Below are 25,903 nucleotides of genomic sequence, written 5' to 3'. Positions count from 1 at the left end.
GAAACTAGTGGTGCTTTCCAGTCTTAACCCTTTCGCTGTCGGACCTTTCTGGCTGTGACGCACCCCCAGTGTCGGCTTGGTTTCAGGGAGCTAGCATAACAGGGAATGAACATAGCAATTTATTTTTGATTATGATTGGTATACAAATAACATAGCCAATGCAATATGCACATTTCAGTGTTCTGCAGCTGTTGTTAGTAAACATCATCATCAGCCTGACTATAAAATCCGTTCAACATCCGAATCTGACGATGCAGAACCCTCTTCCTCGCATGAGACTCTGTACGAGTCCGAATCCGAGCTCGGCTCGTATTCTGAATCGGAATTCAGCCACCGCTCCAATGAGCAGACGAAGGTCCCGCGCGCCGAGCCATCCAAAAGTAACCGAGCGCAGAGAGGATGCGCTTTCAGTCGCCTGCACAACGGAGAGAACTGGGACGTTGCGTGACCAAGAAGACAGAGAGAGATGGAAAAAAGCTAAACAAAGTTCGAAGGGCGTTACGTTTACTGCTGCAAGTCGGAAGCGAAGGTGCAGCGAGAGAGCGAAAGCAGCAATCGAGTCACTCTTTTCGGAGAGGCAACGGCACGTGCGCCTGAACTTGACGCTCCGTAGCAGGCACACCAACAGAAGAAAAATAAAAACCTTCAAACCAGCGGAGAGATCAGAACAACCCTTGAACCCATAACCACACGTGCGCGACGCATGATCCAGCGAACGCGGAGCCACCGCGCCACTCAGCAAAGAGAAAGTGGGGAGTGGCAGTCGCACCATACTCTTCAATACATGGATTACACAGGTCGGGGCGAATATACGAACTTGTAGAAAGAGTCAACAGGTGGCATGGCCAATCCAGGAGCACCAGCTTTGCGCTCAGGTGCGAAATTTTGAACGCACGATAGAGAACGTACCGGTACGTCAGTGACAGCGAAAGGGTTAAAAGTAGCACTTGGATCTTGCCTGTTGTGACCATGGAGGCCTACCAATTCGTTCAACTTTATATTCTACTATGAGTGCCTGGAGCTGCTCCATACGTGCTCTCAACATCACATGTCGGCACGGGTCATCGGCCCAGCGAAGGCCGCAATCGCGTCAGAACCGTCAGCTCCCAACTGGCACAAGCTCTGACCAGAACATTTTTTCGAGCAGCTCCAAGGGCTCCTGTTCATGTACTATGCCAACCAATTGAAATGTGAGCAGTGGAGCACGTTTTTGCACAGCCTAACAGAAAGACAAAGACATAATGACGTACAACCAACTAGGATGTGTCATGAAAACAGCTTGGGACAAATTGCAACTAGTCACACATCATTGTGCCCTTTTCTTTTCGCTAGGCTGTGCAAAAAGAATGTATTCTGCTGTTCGCATTCGTTCAGTTGTCACTTGTGTGTTCACTCAAAAGCCTGACGTTTGTTAACATTTGTGTTTCATGCCTTGTATCATGAAGGAGTTATATGAGCCTCTAATCCTAGCACGCCTCGCAACACCTTTTCAGATAAGTCTGAAGACCACCTTGATGAGGAGCCAAAGCCTGCACCTCCTCCACCAAGCCACACAAGAAGAGGCCGCAAGTCACAGCCTAGTCTGGCATCCTCCAGCCGAGACGATGTTGAGAAAATGAAGGTATGAGAGACAAGCGCAAATTTTTTGGAGACACCAGTCTTGCTATTTCCTTTGTTTTGCCTAGCTTCTTGCTGTTCCAAATTGCACAAGCTTTAAGACTAATACAAAGCACAAAAGAGATCACATGAAGCATTTTCTAACTGTGTACCACACATACATCATGTAGCCTGCAAAGGCCGGGCTATCTAAAAAGTGCAGCTCGCATTGCCAACACGTTGTTCTTGACATTTCTCAAAGTACCAGATAACTTATGTAACTATAGGATAAGTTATATTTATCTTGCTAGTTAATCTGGCTAAAAATTAAATTGAATTATATGGTTTTACGTGCCAAAACTACTTTCTGATTAAATGGCACGCTGTAGTGGAGGTCTCCAGAAATTTGGACCATCTGTGGTTCTTTAATGTGCACCTGAATCTAAGTACACGGGTGTTTTCGCATTTCGCCCCATCAAAATGTGGCCACCGAGGCCGGGATTTGATCCCGCCACCTCGTGCTCAGCAGCCTAACACCATAGCCACTGAGCAACCACAGCAGGTGTGCTCTGGCTAACTTGTTTGTACCTCTCCATTGAAGTCGCATGCTTTTGAGGTGCATGAAAGCGCTCGCATGTGGTCTGAGTAAAAATTAAAAGCTAATTTAAACATAACTTTTCAAAGTAAAATTTGTACCTGCAGTTACACTTTCTTATTGCTTTGATATACATACAAGCTTTTGTGAAATTCTTCCAACTAAGGTTTCATACAAAAGTGGGTAATTGAAACCTGCAAACAAAGTAATTTAAAAGCATTCCTTCTGAACCATATTTTCAGACTCAAAATAAATGTTGAGTCATGTGGCAATTTAACGATTACTTGCTCAAGAAAGAAAGAAAAAAAAAGAGAAAAATTGTTTGCAGAGAAACATGTGCATGTCATTAATGACTTCAAAACAAACAGATGGTGTCAGAAAATGTAACCACAAACCATAAAAGTAAAGTGCTGCTTTGACAATGCACCAAGGTCCCTTTGGCTGTCTTAATATTTTTTCCTTATACCAGGACATTGTACACAAATGTATTCCAGACTCTCTCAACACCTCACTGCTAGCTTGCTAGCTTTGCGTAGGCATGAAAATTTTTGCCGCTTCTGTATGGGCAAAAATATTACTGCCATAAAATGTGGAACAGGAGCTAAATGTAAAACTTAATGTAGTTGGCTTTAGGAATTGGCCTCTAAAGGGCATCAAGCATGGAATTTCCCTGTATGCAGGAGCGTGCTGAGAAGAACCAGACATTTGTGTACGTGAAGGTTCCTGAAGTGCCACTACGCCTGAGCTACAAGGGTGAGAAAGAGAAAAACTTGGAAGACCTACATGACTGCTCACTGGTGCTTCCCACACTGGAGTTGCACAATCGCACTTGCACTTGGCTGGACTTACTCATGGTGGTCAAGAACACTGCACGCAAGGTGCTTCTCTCACAGGTGAGTGAGATAGTTGGCAAGTTTGAATTGCCAAATGAAGTGCTAAGTGGACCACCAGACATGTAAAAGAGGTGGAACAGATTGCAACTAGTATTAACTAGTAGTATATAAGATTTTTTCATTATCTGTAAATATGTTGGAAAAAAAAAAACTAGCTTTAAATTCCAAACTACTTACACCTGAAATGTTAATAGTACTGTTGTGAAGCACCTAGCACATTTCTACACCACTAAGGCATCACTGTGTAGTACAAGTTCAGTTACAATAGTGTGTCTGTACCTTGTTGGTAGTGAACTGCAGCAGTTGGGCAATTTGCAACTGCTGGCTGACCATTACTCATTGCTGTGCAGTAGGCTTTAGAGATGAGCACAGCAGCATGAAGGCAGCCCAAGGCTATTTGTTTTCCCTCTACTTTCAGGCTCATGTTTCATGTGCTGCTTTAAAATGCTATTCCAACCTTTGTATCTCACAGGCCATTAAGCAGAAGCTACAGATCAAGAGCCATCAGGCACAGGGCAGCACACTTGACGATACCAGCCAGCCACAGGAAGAGGACAAAGCACGACTGCTACTGGGTGCCAAGCTACTGGTTAGTATGCAAACTGTGGTCACAACTTGAAGGTATTTTCTTGACACTGCAGGTGGCACCTATGGTTTAGTTTTAGCGTTATCCATGTGCATGTCTACCCATCACGGTAGCCCGACATTTGTGCTGGTAAGCATGAGATTGTGGGTTTGGTTCCAAGCTGCTGTTACTGCATTCTGATTGGGGCAGAATGCAAAATTGTGCGCATACAGTATAGTCCACCGTAAAGAGAACGTCTAGCTGGTAAGCAAGAAAAGGTTTCCGGCAGAAACACTGACATGGACAGCAGAAAAGAAGACACGTGCATCTACATTCCTGATGTCCGTGTGTTTTCAGTAAGTTCAGGTAGACTCGGTAAGCTCAGGTAAATGCTATTTCTACCTAGCTAGTAATAAAGGCAATGAACTGAAACACTTATGCTTTATTTAGAGAAAAACATGGCTGACAGTATGTATTACACCAATATCTAATAAAATATGGTGTGCATCATACCTTCATGCTATAATTCAACTGAATTGGTGGCCAAGTACTAACTGGATGTTCTTTATAAAAGTGGACCATTTTAATTACCCCAGGTGTTCGTTAATCTAAAGCCCTCCCTAGTGGCACTTCCTATGGCTTTTGAACATCAGTCAGCATGCATGCTTATAGACTTGGTTTATCCTTTCAGCAATGAAGAACTAAACGTGAAAAAATTTGCCTTGGTTGCCTCCTGCATGACAGGGATTATTCGAATTAGTTTGGAAATTACCGAAACGATAGCATTTAATTTACAATTGATTCAAGCATTGACATAGTACAACATAAGAAGCAGCCATTACGTTTCTGTCTGGCAAATCCAAGGAGTTCAAGAACTGCAGAAGAATATGGCCATCAAATTCTATTTTCAACTGAGGCTAAGACGTTCATGTTCTTCTATACCTTTGCTTCATACTTTATACACCTTCGCTTCATACTTTATTTAATCCCACTTTAAAACATAAAAATCACATTGAGTCCTAGCCATTACAAAGTCATTTTATCAAACAGCATATAAGTATGCACCCACCTCTTATATGCCATCCATGTTTGCTGATCTACCTTGACTAAGCTAATTTTCTGTTACAGTGCAACTTTGCTAGTCAAAAACTAAAGCCATCTCATCATCTTTTGCTGCTTGTCACCTTGTTCCTCCCTGCTTCATGATGTTATAAGGAAAATGCAGGTGTCATTTCTTTTTTCCTATCATAAATTGCTGTTCTCTTCCGAGACTGTTAAACATTAGTTTTCTGCAGATTAATTTTTAGACCTACCCTTCTGCTTTGTCTCTCCAGGTCAGTGAGCATGCATTGCAATTGATCCCAAGTTACTAAGCAAGGCAATATCATCAGCAAATCGCAAGTTGCTTAGGTATTCTCCATTAACTTTTATCCCTGATTCTTCCCTAGTCCAGGTCTCTGAATACCTTCTTTAAACACGCTGTGAATAGCATTGGAGAGATCGTATATCCCTGCCTGACGCCTTTCTTTATTGGGATTTTGTTGCTTTCTTTATGGAGGACTATAGTGGCTGTCGAGCTGCTATAGATATCCTTTAGTATTTTTACATACGGCTCGTCTACACCCCGATTCCATAATGCCTCCATGACTGCTGAGGTTTCGACTGAATCAAACGCTTTCTCGTAATCAATGAAAGATATATCCAAGGGTTGGTTATATTTCACACATTTCTCTATCACCTGATTGATAGTGTGAATATGGTCTATTGTTGAGTAGCCTTTACAGAATCCTGCCTGGTTCTTTGGTTGACAGAAGTCTAAGGTGTTCCTGATTCTATTTGCGATTACCTTAGTAAATACTTTGCAGGCAACGGACAGTAAGCTGATCGGTCTATAATTTTTCAAGTCTTTGGCGTCCCCTTTTTTATGGATTAGGATTATGTTAGCATTCTTCCAAGATTCCGGTACGCTCGAAGTCATGAGGCATTGCTTATAGAAGGTGGCTCGTTTTTCTAGAACAATCTACCCACCATCCTTCAACAAATCTGCTGTTACCTGATCCTCCCCAGCTGCCTTCCCCCTTTGCATAGCTCCCAAGGCTATCTTTACTTCTTCCGCCGTTACTTGTGGGATTTCAAATTCCAGATTTACAACACCACACAAAAGAGCAAGGAAAAAAACACACACTCAAGGCACGTTCACACCGAAGGCGGAGCGGACAGGCGGATCTGGCCAAGCGGCCGCGAATTTTCCGCTTTGCTGCAAATACGCGGCCGCTTGGCCGGATCGCGCCCGGACCGTTTTTTTTTTTCAGCGCGGACAAGTTGGCCGCTTTGGCCGCAGCCAATCAGAACCTGACACGGCGGAAGCGCTGGTGAACGAATTTAAACGAATGTCTTTCTCCGGGCTTTTCGCTTCTGCTCATGAAAAGCGTCAAAACGGCAAGTTGGTCCAGTTGGTTGGGATTTATAGTAAGGTTTGTTACAGTGCAACACAAGACAAGAACAAAAGAAGGTGTAAAACGATGACACGGCGCCGTGTCATCGCTTTATACCTTCTTTTGTCCTTGTGTTGCGCTGTAACAAATCTTGAAAAGCGACTATACAAGTGGCGAGTAAAATGCCAACGATCTTGTCTTCTTCGTCTGAGCTCATCATTTTGCAGAAGTAGATAGCGGATGGGAGCGCGCGAACCCACGGCGAAAACAAAAATATCGAAAGTGTGCGTACAAACCTAAAGTGCCGCGAGATGGCGGCACGTCCTTGAAATTACTAAAGATACTGCGAGATGCCCGGCCTTCTTGGCGGCGCGGACAGACAGACAACGCGGCTGGTCTGAACAGGCGCGGGCGCTCGCCGCCTCCGCGCTTTGAAAATCCACTTTTTTTTTTGCTTAGACGCTCCGCTTTCGGTGTGGATGTGCCTTCACACCAAAATGATAAAATGACTGTCGCGCATCTGCAGCACTCGGTGAATACTAGGAGAATCGAGAATTGTCGTTGGCTTATACATTGGAGAAAAAGCCCAGACGAGGGACTTGCCCATGGCACGGAAAGGGTTAAGGAGATTACTGCACCACTTCAATCACTCTGAATTTATTTTGATGCAGGGTGGACCAGAAAAAAGTACCAGGAGGGGATTCTTCAAATGAACATGGCCATTCACTAGGCTGATCCATACAAGGGCTTCGTGCATAGTTCTTAAGCTGCCAACACTGGAGGTGTGCAATTCCACATGTACATACATACATACGTCAATGTGATACCTGCTCACTTTGTATTTGATAGCACACGACAGACCAATGCACCTTTTATGAGAACATTTGGTAATTGAAAAACCACATGGTTTGTATGTTTTAACAGTATTTATTTATAACGTGATTTTTAAAGTCTGTGCTATTCCTTTATAAATGTTCGCTTCAATCGTTTGCAGTGCAGCAGGTCTTCACTGTTTCTGATCCTGCCATACATGGCCATCTTGTGCAGACAAAAATTGCTGCAAGCTGCATGTGGGGCCCAAATTTGCACAGCTATGAATGTAAAGTATATGCTATTGTACTTCCAACATTCCTTTTGCTTTATGTCGAGAGCCACTTCTCGTAGTTACCCTGCAATCTGCATACTATATAGTTTGAACATAGACAATCCTGCACTCTGTACATAGAACTTGTTCTTGTTGATGGTTAATGAAAGAATATGTTGTCAGCTTTGTATGGACGTGCTTTTGTGAAGCTAAATTCACTAGGATATGTATAACGGCATGTTTGGCATGCAAGAAGTCTATACTGTACTATTTTAGAAATTGCAAAGGAACTCAGCGTGTTTGCTCACTGTCCTTGCTATACACATTGTTGCATTTTTCTAGATCTAAGTCATTCAGCATGAAGCCACTACGCATATGTATGTGCATGGACTCTAGTAATATGTGTAGCTAGGCTGCTGGTTTATTTCAATTCAGTTTCTCAGTACAGTAAGCTGTATTAAGGTTGGAAAATGAACAATAAACGATAGTTCGCAAAGCTACTGTCCTTTTCTTTTTTTAGGTGCTAGTGGTTATGTATGGCCACGTTGGACTCGAAGTGTATCCTTTGTACTTTTTCTTGGCTTTGAGGCCTGTGACAATGGTTGATGTTCCTGGATAGGCATTTACACCCCCAAAGAAAGTGTCTGTCTCGGGGTGAAAGCGAACATAGTTCGGGATGACATGCAGGTTTTCAGGCAGCTGATCCTTCCGCTGGACGAGGGATTCGTAAGGTGACAGTCCTTCAACAGGTGTGGAGAAGTACTCCACTATATCATCAACACACTTTACATTCAGCAGCTCGGAGCTTGGGATGTCATGGCCAAATTCACTGATGCACTTTGTCAGCAACTATAGACACAAAAAGAAAAAAGATTTGAAGTAAGCTTAAGCAAATGGCACAAGTACCCGAGGCAAAGGTAAGTTGAGCTCGATGCTTTATACCAGCCATGAGCTTTTGTAAGACAGCAGAAACATATATTATGGATTACAATTGATACTATGGTCATAAGGGTGCCTCAAACTACATTTTGTGCATAATCATTACTGCCTGCAGACGTGGCAGGTGATGCAAAATCTGACTGCGCAGCTTTCTCGCGAAAGATGCCAACTTAATGATAAAAAATGTTGCAGTCTTGTCTAAATGGCAAAGCATCGATTGCGATAGCAAATTATTAGACAGCTATACGATGTAAGGATAGTAGTTTTATCGGCTGGCAAAAATTTGCTTAACAAGCATGGCATCACACACGCACAGGCAAGCATGAACACATCTCGCTTGATGACCGCAGACACTCGCTGTCAATATGCGGGTGTGAGAAAGACCACCAGCGAGGGAATTGCCCTTCGTACTGCCTCTTGCTTCAACGCGAACTAAGTGGTGAGAACACGGCACATACGAAAGCCTAGGTGACAGACTCTATAACCATTGCAAATCCCTCCCCCCGCTGCTGCCTTGTGCGTGATGGAAGACGGTGCACTTGTTCCCCACCATCCTCCCATGTGTGCACAAGATCGAGCCACCAACTTTCTCGGCTCGCACTTGCGCGCTTTCAATCGCACCCACAGCATAGGGCATGTGGCCGCAATGTTATTGGCTTTGGACTTTATATGGAACGTCGCGATGAAAATGTGCCTGAGGTGTCCGCACAATTGCTCTTGCAATAATAAAATTTTTTATAACATTGCCACCCAAGCATTCTGTACAGATGGTCAACCAGCAAAGCTGAAATGTGCGACCTCGGTGTTAATCACTGGGTTAATCCCAACGGTTTATTAAACGACCGCTTGGTAGGCTGCCGGATCTTCGATACACAGTTGCTGCTTTTGCTCGGCTGCACGAGCCTGTTCTTGTGCCTGGGCTGCAGCATCGGCACGGCGCATACAAGCTCATTCTCAGTTCTGCTTGTAGCATTGCTGATCGAAAGCTGTGCTCCCCAGGAGTACGTATGATGCGTGCGCACTTGGCTGTAACGGAGTGCAACGACATTGCTTATGTACAGTCAGTGGAAATGCAACTGACTTTTTACTAATTCACTGCTCTGCAATCATGCTGGAATGAAGACATGCACAGTAGTTGGGTGCAAAAATAGTCACTGGCATATTAGGGGATGTCCTCGGGCCTCTGCTCTTTCTAATTTATATTAACGATCTCCCTGACTGCGTGAAATTGTCTTCAATTAACCTATTTGCTGATGACTGTGTAATATATCATAAGATTAGTGACCCCGCCGATTCCACTAAACTACAAGAAGACTAACAATTTATCTATATGGTGCAATGCGTGGAACATGAAACTAAACGCAAATAAATGTAAATATATGTGCATATCACGCTGCTCTAACATTACTGACACACGCATGTATTTTCTGAATAGCGCTCCTCTCTGTCACATTAATTTTTACAAGTATCTCGGCCTTTACATCACTCACGATCTATCATGGCACAAGCATGTTGAATTTATAACTGCAAACACTAATCGCACGCTAGGCTATCTACGCAGAAACTTTTACGCCGTTCCTGCATCTTTAAAACTGACGCTCTACAAAACACTTGTTCGATCAAAATTAGAATACGCCTCAGCCATCTGGAATCCCCCTCAAGTATCACTAACCCTCTTCCTCGAAGCCATTCAGAACCACGCGTCCCGCTTTATTCTATCTAATTACTCTCGTCATGCTAGCATGACACTCATGAAGCAAACCCTTAACATACCGGAACTTTCAGTACGTCGTGCATACAGTCGCCTCTGCCTTTTCTACAAGATTTACCACTACCCGGTATTAAAAGAAAAACTTCTTACTCCTCCTTCCTACTTTTTGTTCCGCAGCGATCACCTTCATAAAGTTTCCGTGCCATCTTGTCGCACGAACGCGTAGCATTACTCTTTTTTACCTCGCACCTGCAATGACTGGAACCACCTCCCCGCATCGGTCGCTACTATTATAGACTCATCGAGCTTCAAGACTGCTGTTTTCCATGCCATCTAACAAATATTTTATTCATTGATCTGCATTCTTTTTCTGTGTATATGTACCACTCCTTTCTGTAGCACCTACGGGCCTTGAAAGTATTTAAAATAAATAATGACTCTGTGTTGCCAAGTTTTTGGACCGCTGCTGCAACTGGCACTTCAAGATGTACAGCTTTCCTCAAGGATACAGAAATTTTCTCATTTGCCAGCGTTGTATCGCTAACCTTCAAAGAAAGTGCTTCAGCCCTAGAACGTTGGCAAGAGTGAGTGGTGCTCATTAGCAGCGCCGCTTCCTGCCGTAATAAGTTTTGCACACAGTATCTCTACACGTCTACCCCAACTGGCACGGTAACATGCGCCTACTCTATTGATAATGTGCCAATAAGTGAATGGGCACACACTTAAATATATGTGCCCCATATACACACAATAACGGTCCACACCGATAGCACACGAAAGGTCGTAGCTGAATGTTTCGTGATGGTCCATGAGAGAGTAAGCGAGTTCTTAGGAATAATGCATCTTTGCAACAAGGTATTACAATGCACAAAACAGCTATGTTTCAATCCTTGCGCACAGCAAGAACAAAGCTATTGCAAATGAGCACACCGGCATGCGATTAGGCAGAAATTAATTGGATAGTGACTGCACTGAGGAAATTTAGAGTAAGAAATGTGACAAGCCGCTGCTTCAAAATATTTGCCGAATAAAGAACGAAGAGCAAAACACACTAATCCTGATTCAATTCATGAGCAGAAAGTTTGGATAGCTTGGAATACGTCTTTAACCCCGCTTTTACAAGTACCATATATGCTGCTCGCGCCGTTTTTTGACATACCTGCATCAGCTTTGACAGCGATTTCGCATGTTCTCTGAAGCTGTGGCCAAAGCTTCGTGTCGTCTATCCAGCCACCGTCTACGATATCTCCAGAAACAGGTTTGCTAGGCCGCAACGGCGTCATACACACCCACTGTAAACACAGAGGCAGTTGAGGCAAGCAATGGACGCGTCACCATGTGATCAAGCATGGCAGCACCCACGGGAGCGCCGCGAAGAGTGTCGATACAGCTTCGCTGTCAAAGGCTATTCACGCGTCAAGCGAAAATGTAACTATTACATAGAGTACAATGTGCGAGCCAAACGGCCGTACCCTAAACTTAAGCAGAGGCTCTGTGATGGGTGCCTGCAGCCATGCGCTGTCGGCTTTTTGTCCAAGCACGTCTTCGTATATGGCCTTGACTTTGTCCTCAACATCATCGACTGGCTTGTACGGCTTCATAGGCTTACAGAACCTGCATATAAGGTAAGGAGATGGATAGAAATTCGGCCTTGTTGGTACGACATACTGCAAGTGCAAGTTAAGCGCAAAAATACGGACAGAAGAAGGGTACAACACATGTCCTAACTTCAACGAACGGTTTTATTTGAAACAGGAACACAAGTGACGCGAATAACACACGCCACACAAATTGCGCATATGTTGTACCCTCCTCATGTACTACGTGTTTCTTGCACTTCACTTGCAGCATCTCGTTATGCGTACCCCCGATCGCTCAGTGAATTCAACGCTGAACGAGCCATGGCTTTTGATGGCAGCCCGTTCTCGTCTTCTCTTACAGGAATCACCTTTCTGAACCTTCTTGCGGTGCATACGGCACATGACGTCGAAAATTCAGCCTGAAAAGCACCGAGGAAAGACGGGAACGTCATAAACAATAATGTTGCAACCTCGGCACACGAAACGCCCATATATTGGCCGCGCAACTAATTTGGCCAACTTCCGTTGCACTGTGTGCTAAAATATGATCAAAGTTGTGTCAGCAACTCACCTTCCCTTTAAATAAATTGCTTGGCAATACACAACGTGACCTTCGCATGAAGGCTGCCATTTTAATTCGGCAGCGGTCACGATGATGATGATGATGAGAATCGTGTCTTACTGTTTTTATTAACAGCTACAGGCATCCAATTTTTATCTTCATTCATCATTTTACCATTCAGTTTAGTTTTACAAGCACGCTATATTGTGACGAGTACAAGGGCAAGTAGTAAGAGTTGGAGCTGCGTTGGTTCGGCATTTCGTTAGTTTCGATGCTGCTGAACCTATCGCGGTTGCTTTGAGTGATTTCCAGTTCGCGACAAATGAATCTGTGGTGACAAACAATGAGCGTACTCACATTGCAGATCGGTCAGTGTGGCAATCAGCTAGGTTTCGAATTTTTTAATGCCTTGGCGCAAGACATAGGTGTTGGGGAACCTGAGACGCGCCGTGACAACGAGTACTACAGCCTGTCAGCAGAGAGGTGAGTGACCTCGCAAAAGTTTCTGTCGCTCTCCATATCTAGAGAATGCCGTTTTTGACTGCACGAATTTCACTGGATTAATATTTCTTTCCGCAGATTTTTTGCTGTTGACCCCCAAGGCGGTCTACTTGCCAGTACCGTCCTGGTTGACACGGAAAGAAAGGTTTGCTCGTAATTGAACCGTTTGCTACAGGCAAAAATGAACAGACGTGTTTTTTCTGTTCATTTGTAGCCGTGCGGTTCGCCAGACGTCTTAACATTCGCACCTTTTGTGCCTTTCAAGGCGACATGTCGTCGTGTCTCCCAAACAGTGTAATTGCTTCCTGCATCATTTGTGCACAGTCGACATCGCGAAATGCATGGAACTTGAACACAACTAAAATTTTGTTCTCTTAATTTAACCGAACTTTTAATGAAGTGCACACTATTGCTAAAGCACGTTGTTTCTTTAACATGACCTATCCGTAAGATAAAGAAATTGAACCGTTTCGCATTTCTCGGCTCCTCTTGCACGAAGAACACGCGTGCGTTTACAGAGTTGTATAGCGCACAAAATAGAACAAAACGGCGACTTTCAATTAGGCAAAACTAGCAAGATGTGTACATGCACTGGTGTATTCAAAACAACCAAGCAGGCTCATCTAGTGGCTGTCCTTGAATGAACATCTACATTCGGGGACTGGACATAAGGACATGTCATATTAATGAGAAAATGTGCACTGCCATAGTGGCAGATCAGTCATGCCCAAACTACACTTATAATAAGTCACATATAATATGCCACAATAAATCTTGCACTGCCTTGAAATGCAAAAATGGAATTTCACGTGCTCATTTGCTTGGGTGACAAAAACTACTGGTCAGCACAACTACTTAATGTGTCCGAATGTGACCACTTCACCTTTTTGTGCTCAATGCACCACTGCTGCTGCTTGAGGGAACAACACTGCTTTCTATCATTTACCTTGTCCTGTAGATAATAAATAAATAAAAATTGGACATAAACCATCAGCAATTATTGTCAATGTAAGTGAATAGCCGACCGTTTCTAGAAAGTTATTCATTTTCTTAAAGGAATGATGCACTTGAATTTGTTGTCGTCAAGATATTTAGATAGGTTTTGTTGTTTTTTTTTTTTTTTCTAAAGAAACAGGCGACTAATTGTGCCAAGTGTTATACTAAATGAAGTCGATGCCAAAATACGATCGTTCTGCAAAATTTGACCAAGAACAGTGCAGCGACGAGCGCAAAATATTTTTTTGAACATGCGCAGCCAAATATTCAGGACCCTGTACAGTGCAGTAATATTGGGCTAACATATTCGCTGCAGCTTCTACAACAGATCAGCAACGTTTTTTTACTATGTTCGAAAAGTGTTGCATGGCCCCTTTAACATGCACCTAAATCTAAGTACATTAGCATTTTCGCATTTCTCTGCCATCGAAATGCGACTGCCACATCGGGGAATTGAAACCAGGATTTCATGCTCAGCAGCACGGCTCCATAGCCATTGAATGAGCCAAGTGGGTAAAGGTTTTTAATAGTTTAGGGAGGGAGCAGGTGGGCGCAGAGGTGGGGGGATGGAAGGAGAGTTTCATATGATGTGACAACTTATTTTCTAGTATTCTTGACTGACGGGAAAGACAAAGCGGGAGAGAAAAAAAGGTAATCGACTTGTCTGTAACGTCAGCCTTGAGTAAATACAACCTTTCAGCTGGAGTCATTGTTTATTATCCTCTTAATTATTCCAACCAGACAGATCAAACTGCTTAGCTTCCAGGCACTGTGTGACAATTTCCACAACTTGCCAACTATTCCGACTGAGAGCACCCATCTAACAGCATACTTGTTTATCTACATGCTCTTTTTTTAGTTCAAGCACGTGCATGTTATAGATGTAGTTAAAAAAAAAATTGTTTGTTGTACTTCTGCAAACGTTAACCTTGTTGAACTACATAAACAAATCTTTCATTTTCTTGGTATTGCAGGCCGTTGGCAGGGTGTTGAAGGAAGCCTGTTACAGCAACAAGTGGCACTACGCCAGTGGTGCAGCTTACACTAGTGCACAAGGCGCTGGTAACAACTGGGCTCTGGGTTATTTTGAACATGCTGAAAAAGGCCTGGATGAAATCTGCAATCTTGTGAGGTGCCATGCTGAACAACGTGACTGGTTGGATGGCTTCCTACCCATATTTTCTCTCGGTGGAGGGACAGGCAGTGGTTTGGGAACCAAGCTCACTGAGACCCTAAGGGACAACTACCCAAACACTCCCGTCATAGCAGCAGTAAGCAGTTGCAATATACATAATACTTGTGCTGTTCAGTAAATAAACACACTACCCTGAGGCCTTCATGCAATGAAATTATTAATGTAACTTAATTTCTCCCCACAAGTTTTCATAAGAGACCATGCTTGAAATAATGGTAATGGTTTAGCACAATTTCAATTTAACATGCTTCAGGATAGCTTTTTACTACATAAATTTCTGCTCCCATGATCCCCTAGCATTAAACTTTCATTATGCAAAAATGTGAGCCGTGCAGACACGACACAAAAGAAGAGAAGTGGACAACACGAATGCCGACTATCAACTGATGGGAGCACTGAGGCGAAAAGAAGAAAGAAGACACAAAACTTTTCACCTCAGTGCCCCCTTCAGTTGATAGTCGGCGTTCGTGTTGTCCACTTCTCTTCTTCTGTGTCCAGTCTGCACACCTCACCTTTTTGCATAATGAATCCTTACCAACGAGCTCAGCTTTCGGTCGTTCTAAAATTAAACTTTCACTTTTCAATGCAAAGTGTTTTGTTTCGTACAGCTCGCATCAGTGGTTGCCTAAATGGAGAATTCCTGCATGTCAAATTATAGTATCTGAATGGGAAAATCAAAACTGAACTAAAGCTTAAACCTGCTCACAATGGGCCATATAAAGGGCACACAGGTGGCAGAAGAAATCAATCTTTTTTTAAATGTATTGATTATGGCTATTTTCTTTATCCTGTACATATATTGTTGCTTGTATAGTGACCTACCACTCCTGTAATAGTCCAACGTTGGGCTGACAGTATCAGTAAATGAAATTATGGCTATTCCTGCCCCCCCCCCCCTCTTGTTTATTCTTTTTTTTTTTTAACTGATTGTATGTCTATACCCTCCGGTTATCTCGTGTACTTGCTTTCCTGCCGAACGTTGTATAATCTGTTTCTTGCATGTATCTCTTCTTTGTGTTAGTTTAAGGTTTACTAAATTCATTGTTATTCCTTGTATACCACTAGTATGTGTGATTTCAGATATCTAGATTGTAATCGAATGTTCAGGTGATGTGTCCCTTAAACCAATGCTAGTCTTGAGGCCTCGTAAGGTATTTCAAGTAAATGAGTATAAGCCTGCAGCCAACCTCATTGCAAGCTTATATCCGCAAGTGTGTACAGAAGATGGGTTGGGGGAACGTCTTCTTGCTGGTCCAGGTGGTGTGGCCATTCAAGTCTGGAGAAGTGTCAGTGCAGGCATACAATGTGCTGCTGTCTCTAGCACATTTGCAAGATTCTGCAGATGCGCTCCTTGTGTTAAGCAATGATGCTCTGCACCGGGTGGTCACCCAGAGGTGGGCACTGCGTAGCGCCTCTCTGGTCGAGATGAATGCACTGGCTGCCAGACACCTGACTTGCCTGCTGCAGCCCAGCCGAGACTTGCATGGACTGCACACCTGTCTTGGTAAGTTTTATTTAGCATTCCTCTCGGCACCCGCTATGGTTGCCCAGTGGCTATAGTGTTGGGCTGCTGAGCACGAGGTCACGGGATCGAATCCCGGCCACGGCGGCCGCATTTCGATCGGGGCGAAATGCGAAAACACCCGTGTGTGTACTTAGATTTAGGTGCACGTTAAAGAACCCCAGGTGGTCAAAATTTCCGGAGTCCTCCACTGCGGCGTGCCTCATAATCAGAAAGTGATTTTGGCACGTAAAACCCCATAATTTTTCAATTTGATTCCTCTCAGCTGGTAGACGCATATCTTGAGTTGTTGCACCATAAAACTCTATATGTATAACATAATGCACATCTCTGCTGTAATTTTGTGCCCTTTCCTGTCGGTTATTTCTTTACATGTTTTCGAGTCTCTTCCATTGCGAGAAGTTATTTCTGTTTCAGCAAGTGTTTTAAGCACTTGTTTAAAAAAGGTATAATAAAAATAAAGTGCTTATTCTTTTTTTTTGGCAATGCATTACATGTGGCACTGTGCATCAGGCACTCTGTGGTGATCACCAATAAGTCCTACTATAACTGAATGCTAAATATTTATCTTCCTCTATGCACATTCACAGGCGATGTTGCCTCTGAGCTCGGATGCCATGGGTCCCTGAAGCAGGTGGGCCTGCTTCAGGTGCCACAGGAGCCACCTGCGCTGGCTGCCTTCAGCTGCAGCTCCTGGCAGGGCCTTGTGCGGGCCCTTGGCAAGATGCAGCGCTGCCACAGTGCCACTGATGAAGGTTAGCAGTGTCACTCTCATGTTTTGTTAGGCCCGCCGCATTCACATGGATGCTAGTGTTTCGTTAGTTAGGGTACCCTATTAGCACCTATGTGGAAGTGTGTGTCACCCGGCCCAGCAGCCGTGTCTATGGCTTCGCGCGTCAGAGCTCAAGGTCACAGACTCGATCCTGGCCGTGGCAGGTGCATTTCGATGGGGACGAAATGCAAGAATGCTCATGTACTTTCGATTAGGTGCATGTCAAAGATCCCAAAGTGGTCCAAATTTATTCCTAGTCCCCCTCTACGACATGCCTCTTAATCAGATTGTGGTTCTGGTGCTTAAAATGCCAGAATTTAATTTTGAAGTGTACGTCAGTCAAACAACAGTGACCAAAAATAAAGTTTAACATCCAAGACATAAAATGTAGCACTTGGAAAATATAAATACGACTATAAAACAAGAAACAAGCCATTCAATAGTAAAATGCATCATTTACAAATAATATCTTGCCAAAATCCACTCCATTTATGGATCATATTTGGGAAGAAAGATGGCTGAGAAACATCAGTTCTCTAGAACATTTCCCGGGAGCAGTTATGCTTTAGAGCATGCAATCATGGTTTCAGTACTTGGCTCTGGCGGCCACATTCTGGTTGGGACAGGATGCAAGAGTGCTCTTGTTCCTACCATTTGATGCATGTTAATAAAGAACCTTAAGTGGTCAAAATCAGTCTGGAACCCTCCTCTACGACATCTCTCTAGCCCTTATGTTGCTTTGGGATGTTCAACCCTATTGAGTAATGAGTAATCAAGAACGCAGTACTGACTTTCAGCAAAAGAGTTATTGTTAAAATGTAAATGTGTACATACTACTTTCAAAATGTTGTGCATTGCTTCCAGTTACTTCAGCGGCTCTAACAGCTTTCAATCACAAGAAAATCGTGTGCCTAATGGCGGAACATACTTAGAAAACCTTTCACAATGATTCCAGGCATCAGTTGCCAAACACTCTATATTATTTCATTTGATGCCAAATTGAAGAGCTTTTCCAAAAGCATAATTTGGTGCGCAGCTTTGTAACAATTATACCATTACATATGCTGTTTATTCTTGCACTGGACCAATGCAAAAGCAGATATAGATTGCTAAATTGCCTTACTGCTACGAGCAAATATTACTACTCTATGTGGTGTCATTGTAAGTTGACCGCACTGTGCTTTATAGCATTGGTTTTGTACAAATAATTTATTGGCAGATTAAGTTTACACTTTTGGACTCTGTATATACCACAAGTTGACAACAGTGTGTCTGCTAGTCTGCCTGTATATACATGTTGTTGCAGTCCCTATTTTGGTCAAGAATTTGTCAAGAACTGAATCCTAGAAAAATGTCTTGTTGGACCATTTCGTGAAACATTGCTAAATGGACATTAGGAGCAAGCAGACTTGCATACCTTGTCTGTTATTAATTTTCTATACGTTTCTACTTTCTGCTAGTGTCCATTTAGTAATGTCTGTAGATTATACTGTCAGCGGGGTGTCTACCAAACGAAAAAACTGCGAATTCTCAGTGATATTGAGCAGTCTGGAAAAACTCAGGGAATTGGTGCCTCTATCAGGGAAAATTAGCTGTAATTTTATTGAAAGGGTCGAAAGTCGTGGTAATGCTGGCTCAAGTAACAGACAGGAAACGTAATGAATCGTCTTTGACGTCCTGTCGTCGGCTGGAGGAGTTGCCAGTGCGCAGTCAATGACCGACTTTCCGGATTCCCGGTAATTTGGACGGCTTCGCGGCACCACCACGTACCCCATAGAGTCATGTATCATAACGTCTGAAATTTCGGACGCAAGAACTCTTCGTCGTCCGGTGTTCCGTGCGTTTTGCCGTGACCGCAGATTCGAAACGGCATTAATCAAAGCCACCACTGCTGCCATTTTGATTACCTCGCCGCCTTTAACCGGCGCTCTCGCGCGCAGATCCGCGGGCAGCCGTAGCCACCACTGCGGCAACGCTAGGCCTAGCTGCTTCAACGTTCGCTATGAAGCTGCTTGCCGTTGGGTGCCGTGTTTTTTTATTGAAAGAATTCGCTGCTGTCAGCAATGGCATGGACTCCGCCTTTGCGGTCCTCGCGATTGGCTTAGAAGTTTGGAAAGAACGGTGCGTTGCATAATGCCGGTTTGCGGAAGTCAGCTTCGCCTTCATACAGAAATGTTACTTGGTGAAGCATACGCTAAAGTGTTGCAGTGAAGCATAAGCGTGGGAAGGTGCTATTGCCATGGGACACAGTATGTATTCCTTAATCATATACGCGTGCACCCAGTATTTCCTGTCACAGTACGAGCACTGATATGCCTAACACATGTACCGACAGGCCTCCAGAGCGTTGTCGAATGTGCCTATGACGATTTGAGCCCTTAAGGGTAGTAAATGACATGCATTTATTTTTATTTTTCGACTGGCCGATTTTTCGGACGTTTTCGCGGCTCCTAAGGAGTTCGAAAACTCGGACGTGGACTGTGCAACTGACCAAGAAGATGCTTCAAATGGTCCGTGGGGCGAAGAAGTGGCGGAAGGAGTACAAGAACAGAAAGGACCTACACATTGAGGAATGAACAGGGAAGGAAGCGTGTTGCCGCCATTTTGAAGGAGCTTGAGCTCAAAAAACAATGTGTTGACTTATGCCAAGATGCAAGTGTCCCTCGTCCAAACCAATATAAACTATTTAGAGCAGTGAACCACAACACTGAGGCGTCGTGCGTGGGCTGAGAGTATGTCAGGACAGTTGAGGTTGACTTACGAGCTGTTGAGAGAGAATCTCAATAGTGACAAAATTCGGGCCTCACTCATACCACTGAGCTTGCTATCAGTTGATAGAAATAGCTCATATTCTAAATTATTTGCTTTTGTATGCATCTCTTTTTTTATTTGTATTTGAGAATGTCCGACTTGATTTCCATTTTTTTCTGAGACATTTTATTTGCTGTGCATTTTACTAACCCCTCCCTTCTATTCTCTTCTTGAATAACATGAACGCTACTCCTTAGTATTCAAATTGGATTAAGTCGTTCTTTTTTAAAATTGTTTTCATATGCTTATAGAGAGTGACAGCATCGGGCAATATGGTTTCAGCTTGTTGTGACATAAAACATAGTTCTGCATCACTCAGGGAATTTTGCAAAGTTACTCAGGGAAAACCTGGAAAACTCAGGGAATTTGGAAATGTCAACTTGGTAGACACCCTAGTCAAGGATAAATGTAATAGGGTCATCCAAAAATTTACTTAACGAAACGGGGAGGAGTGTTCTAGTGCAGAGTTAAAGGTAAAATAATTTGGTCAGACAGCCTTAGATGCCACATACATGTGATAAGGGAAATAATTGAGGATGAGAAAGAAAATGAGCGTTGGCGTAGAAAATAACATTCAGTATCTATTGACATTTTCATCATAGCAGTTTTTAAGCTTTTCAGCTGGATTACTCACAGAAGAAACTGCCACAAGTTCCTTTGTAATTATCACTAGTTTCCACACATAATGGCACTATATATCATGAGTGGCTTCTTGTGGGTTTCCAGTGCTTGGTTGCAGATGTCATTGCCTGTATGCAACTGCCATTTTGGTGTCTTTGAGTTCGCCATCCTCGAGCCACAATTTCGATTGCAGAAATATTATGCACCGGAACAACTCTGATTTTGTGATGCATTTCAGCTTGTGAACAAAATGTTCACTCAAGCTTTTCTGCTGACAATCAGTGGTGAATGCAGTTTGCGAGAACGACAGTGTAGAGATCACACCATCCAAACAACCCAGAGAGCAGCACATCACTGTCATAGAAGTCACGCACAATTTATTGTACTTGTCAGTTATGGGGGTCTCAAACATGCTCTTGGGGCAAAGGAATGACAATACAGTACTGCAAAAAAACTGGAGGGCGCTTTGATGGAGGGCACATTGATGCGCCAACTTAATGATGCATCAACGACCGGCTCAGAGAGCATTCTCTAAAGGTTAAGACAAAAGAGGGCAAATATACACATTTGGTTCCCCATATCATCGTGTGTGCTTGCGAGGCACTTTTTTCTTAGACCACTATCTTAGGCAAGTCTGCAAACCACACAGCTCGAGTGGCTTTAGAAGCATTCCATATCCAAGGAAATTCACCTGTCTGTGTAAGCAAAGCATCTTGGCTTCTGCACAGCGCCGAACTGGTCTTCTTGAATTCTGCTGTCTAAAGCAGGCAGCAGTTTTTTCACCTTTTATCGTATTTTTTTTAGTTTTTACTTATGTTTATCACCTTCGCATTAGAAAAACGGGTGTGACACTTGTGCGTGACTCACTTTATAAAATCGGAGGGTGTGTCGATTGGAATAAACAGTTGGTAGTAGCACTTGTCCACATATTTTGTGTCTTCTTTATGTGTATGTGTATTTTTTTTCACTGTTTTTGGAATTTACAAGTTAGACCATCTAGCCGAACAGACGGTCCTTCCGACTCGCCATGGCAGGATGTCGAGCAAATATGTTTGTCTCCATGCTGGACACAAAGAGTGGCCTCTTCGAATGATCACATTTGACCATCCCAGTGGCCCGCTCTGAAACCTTTCCCGGGACAATCCCGCGAAGCATGCAAGCTGGCGTGTGAAACATCCACGCCTTTAGCCGATCCCAAGCCAAAGAGGAAGAGGCTACTCCATTTTGCACCCAATTAACCCCACCGTTACGTAGTGTTAGCAGCACAACATTCACACCATCTCTCATACTATTCTGTAACTATGGACCGCCAGTGGCACGTAGCTGCATGGAAAAGACGGATTACAGGAGATGCAAGAGCCATGCGTTGAAAACATCAGGGGATGAGTCAGAGTCGAGTGTCACACAATACTAATTGGCCCCCCACCATGCCCCATAGCAAATTTTGGTTATACATTGGAAGTTGTTACGTGTCATCTAGGGAGCATTCTGCTGCAAAAGGTTTTCAAATCAGTTTGTTAATAGTCAAGATATAAATATTTCAGTGTGGCGAACACATGATTTCAGGAGGCGAGCTTCACTGCAAACATAGACTCGCCTCTCCACTTTCCCTGTGTAGCCTCCACAGGCGAAATTTTTTCCCTGCTTTCTCCCATATCGGGCCTCGAGGATTGCGTGGCGCATACGTCATGGGCCCCGCCTTCATTTTTTTTTTCTTTGTTTTTTTGCAGTGCGACACACTTCCGCTGATGGCATGGCGTGCGAATTGTTTCGATTGTCTCGTTTCGCGCAGCACACAATTTTGCGTGCTGTGCACGGACACCTGATTAGTGGTAATAGTCTGTACTACACGAATACTGAGACGCAAGCGGCTCACAGAGCATGATCCCGGACTGGAAAACGTTAGAAAATGACATAGTTTTGGTGTTTGCGGACACGACTGCACGACGTCGGAACAAGCAGACGAAACGGAAGTACATCTCTTTTGCTGCAGTGCGAAGTGAAACAAAAACATGCAGACATTCAGTTTGTGTGTTTTATTATTTCTCTAAGCTTTAATTCGTCTATTCCAGCAACATATTACACAAATAACAGATGTTGGCTTCAATAATTCTCGGAAGTCATGTGTCACCGCGAGTGATGTCACAACACAAACACGTGTACATAGGCGCACTGGCATGTGTATGTCATCCTCCGGCTTGGAGTGCGGCACGTAGCGATTTAATACTTTGCAGACACTATCGTTATTGCGCATTGTATGCTCTGCACTTGTCAGCTCAAAATGTTCCAGACTTGGTGAGGCCCTATAAGCAGAGTGTTACAAATTTTAAAGGGTCCCTGAACCACTTTTTATCGAAGTGGAGAAATGCATTTGAAGTGAAAATAGGTTATTTCAGAAACACTTTGCCGCTAAACGTGTTTCAATGCATTCAGCAGAAGTGGAGTTATTGCCAAACAAACACGCCCTCTGCTGTGCTCCCATACCTGCTTCAATGCTTTGCACTGCGAAGGCTACAGCGCAGTGGGGCATGACCACAATGCTCTGTCTTCTAAATGTCACCATGGGATGCAGTTCAAGTTTCATTTTGGATGGCCATGACTTCCGCCTTTGGTGCCTACGACGCACTAAACATAAGCCAAATGCGGTCGTCTTCAGCATGCCACAGTACGTTTAGACAATGGACTCGTCGTGGCACCATGCGGCGGCTGCAGTATCTACGCCATGTAGCCGACCGCAGCTTAATGTCAGCCATCAGTGAATAGCAGCCAGATAAGGGAATGATGAAAGAAAGCATCCAGAAGAGAGTGAGGACAGGGCTTTTTATTGAAAAGAGAGCGCTTTAGAGAAAGGTGACTTTGCAATCTGCTTGCAAGCTTCACGCACCACGTACGAGAGCAAAACTTGGCTGAAATGTTTGCAGCAGCGTATACTATCTGCAGACTATGTTATTTCACCAAGCCGGAGGGTAGGTCCAGGGCCTTGTAAAAATGCTCAGTAAAAGCCAAATGTGTGTGCATGGCTTCCTGATGAGTACCATTGTGAGCACGTTAGCCACGTTGCACAGACACCCTGATATTTGCTTTTCATTGTTTTCACTTTACCTGCCATAGGTTTGCATTGAGCGAAATAACCAGATGATACTTGCTCCTATATGGCTTTGGACATTTCATCACTTATTGCTTCCAGCAATTCTTCTTGTATTGATGCCTTGGTAAGCCAGTACCAACAAATATTTTGATTTTGGCTCTTTGACTGTCTATACCTTTGGCACTCTAAATTCGTCTGGTGCACATTGTGTTCAGGTTATCTGAGGATTAATGGTGATATAACCATACATCAAAGCATGGCCTTTGAGGTTATGGTGCATCGCATTCCTCCTCTTCGATTTGTCATCCCAGACTGTCCAGAACTGTCCAAGATGATCATTGGCTGAAAGCACCATCTTGGGCAATTCGGGACTGTCAGGAATGAATAATCAAAGAGGCTCATTGTTGCATTAAATAGTGCCTCAATCTCAAAGGCTATACAAAACCTGATGCACACTCTGAACTTCATTGCATTGGTGATTTGGACAGCAGCTCATATTTGCTTGCATATCACATCCAGACTTTTTTTACCGCCACAAGCAAGCCATGGCACAATCAAACATGGAAGCATTCCAGCATTTGTTTTCCCTGTTTTCCATACTAAGTTACCGGTGTCCATTACTTCGAAGGAGCTGTAATTTGGGAGGAGGGAGAGCATGCAATATAAACAACATCTTTTGCAAATAGCCTTGTAGCAATTTATTCTTAAAATTTCCTGTTTATTTCTGCAGCCATGGGCACTGAGAAGAGGCCTCCTACCTGTGTTGCCTCCCTGGCTGTTGCACGAGGCGAAGGGCTGTCGGCCCTCAATACCACTGACCTCGCCTGCCGCCATGCGCCTTTTGTGGAGGCGGGTCGTGAGCTCAGTGTGTGGACAAATCCTCACAAATTTTTGGGCTCTACTCGTACCTTGTTGCTTGCTAGCAACAGTGATGCCTGTGTCCCTCACTTGGACTCGTTAGTAAGCCGAGCATGGTGCCGATTCACTGAGGCTGCCTACCTTCATCACTACACGCGCCATGGACTGCAGGCTGAGGACATGGCTGATGCTTTTGTGCGTGTTGAACAAGCTATTGCTAGCTACAAACAACTGTCTAGATAATAATGTTGAAAGCTGGGCCAATTGGTACGTGATTGAAGGTGAAACACCAGCAAAACTGCAATACGCATAAGCAAGAAGACAACGCAACAAGACTGGAACTAGCAACTGAACTTTTATTATGGGAAATAAGTACTATGTAACCTCCAGCACTGCTCCGGGCATGCACAAGAACTATCACAAGGCTATCACAATGAATTATATTTCTTTTATGGTAGCATATCAGGTGATTTGTTTCTAGACTAGCTTTTTCTGGTGGTCTTGTGATGGTTTCCGTGCATGTTCCCGAGGGCTGCCAAAGGTTATTTATTTGTTATTTCCCACCATAAAAATTTGGTTGTTAGTTCTAGCCTCATCCCATCTTCCTTGTGTACGTTGTTTTTCAAGGGTTTTTCACCTTCAACTGTCTAAGCAGCATGAAAGAATGTGCTCATGCACTCTAGTCAAATGTTCACTTGCTTTTTTATGGATGCAGTCCACCCAATTTATATCAAACTCAGGTATTTTCAGTAATTCTTTGTATTCAGCAGGGGATGTACCCCTTCAATATACTGTGTAAAAATGTATTAAATATTCAATGTATAGATTGAGTTTTGAACAAAGGGTTTTGCCATATCCTCGTAGGATGCTTTTACCTCACCACATATAGAGTGCTGATGGTGCCTTGATTGACTGAAACTGCTCTTGTCATGTAGAAATGGGCTTCCAAGACACGCTGGAGCTTATCTACCTAGACATTTAGGGGCAGTGCATTGCGATGAGTAATTAATAATTAAACATCGTTTATAAAGATAGTGTGAGAAAACCCCTGAAATCTATGCAAGTGAAACCAATGCCATGATGCTTACAGTGATTGTGGTAAACTTCATAGTTTTTGTACTGTGACCAATGCATTAATTACCTATTTAAGACCAATTAACTGAATCTTCGAACAAACGCCTTTAAGCTATTTGTTGATGTCCCAAAGTTGTATAGCTTGTTATTTAGTCACGAGTGATTAGCAGATTAACAAAAATATTGATTTGCATAATGCTACAACACCTGCTGGGCAGGTTGTGCCACTTGTGTCTGCAAAGTGTGTTCGAGTCATGTGAGATGTGTGTGTTCACCTGGTTGATGATTGCTCTTTTCGTGAGCTTTTGCAAAATTCAATTTCCAAACTAAATCTCTTTTGGTTAATATATAAAAAATGTGTATAAAAATTATAAATTATAAATGTAATAAAAATGGTTATTAAAAATAACTATTTTTACAAATGTGCAAGATTCCCCCCTCACCCTTTTGTTTGGTAGTGCCTATGATACGAATACGCATTGAGCACTTGTGGCCTTGTATGCTG

The 25,903-nt window shown here is 43.4% G+C and overlaps 3 protein-coding genes across 3 annotated transcripts in view; 2 read left to right on the top strand and 1 right to left on the bottom strand.

The window, feature by feature from the left end:
* The window catches only part of hob (bridge-like lipid transfer protein family member hobbit), a 113,752-nt gene extending 106,083 nt beyond the window's left edge, over positions 1-7,669 (top strand). Inside the window, exons 45-48 of the mRNA XM_065427433.1 lie at positions 1,494-1,621; positions 2,872-3,084; positions 3,557-3,673; positions 6,756-7,669. Coding sequence (XP_065283505.1) covers positions 1,494-1,621; positions 2,872-3,084; positions 3,557-3,673; positions 6,756-6,797 — 500 coding nt within the window. The 3' untranslated portion in view covers positions 6,798-7,669. The remainder of the gene's footprint in view (positions 1-1,493; positions 1,622-2,871; positions 3,085-3,556; positions 3,674-6,755) is intronic.
* On the bottom strand, positions 7,570-12,092 carry mRpL50 (mitochondrial ribosomal protein L50). The gene is made up of 4 exons (XM_065427437.1): positions 11,970-12,092; positions 11,684-11,817; positions 11,291-11,432; positions 7,570-8,017 (listed from the first exon to the last, which is right to left on the bottom strand). The coding sequence occupies exons 1-4, from the start codon at positions 12,027-12,029 to the stop codon at positions 7,685-7,687; spliced, it is 669 nt and encodes a 222-aa protein (XP_065283509.1). The 5' UTR covers positions 12,030-12,092; the 3' UTR covers positions 7,570-7,684.
* Positions 12,093-12,157: 65 nt separating this feature from the next.
* Positions 12,158-25,154, top strand: LOC135898492 (tubulin delta chain-like). The gene is made up of 6 exons (XM_065427436.1): positions 12,158-12,443; positions 12,540-12,606; positions 14,432-14,728; positions 15,910-16,156; positions 16,765-16,929; positions 24,197-25,154. Exons 1-6 carry the CDS (start codon positions 12,304-12,306, stop codon positions 24,565-24,567), a joined length of 1,287 nt encoding a protein of 428 aa, XP_065283508.1. The 5' UTR covers positions 12,158-12,303; the 3' UTR covers positions 24,568-25,154.
* The last annotated feature ends 749 nt before the right edge of the window (positions 25,155-25,903 follow it).

The sequence above is a fragment of the Dermacentor albipictus genome, chromosome 2 (genome assembly GCF_038994185.2).
Source record: "Dermacentor albipictus isolate Rhodes 1998 colony chromosome 2, USDA_Dalb.pri_finalv2, whole genome shotgun sequence".
In the NCBI taxonomy this organism is placed as follows: domain Eukaryota; kingdom Metazoa; phylum Arthropoda; class Arachnida; order Ixodida; family Ixodidae; genus Dermacentor; species Dermacentor albipictus.
Note: the sequence above shows the minus strand (reverse complement) of the source record. Positions and strands in the feature narration are given on the sequence as shown.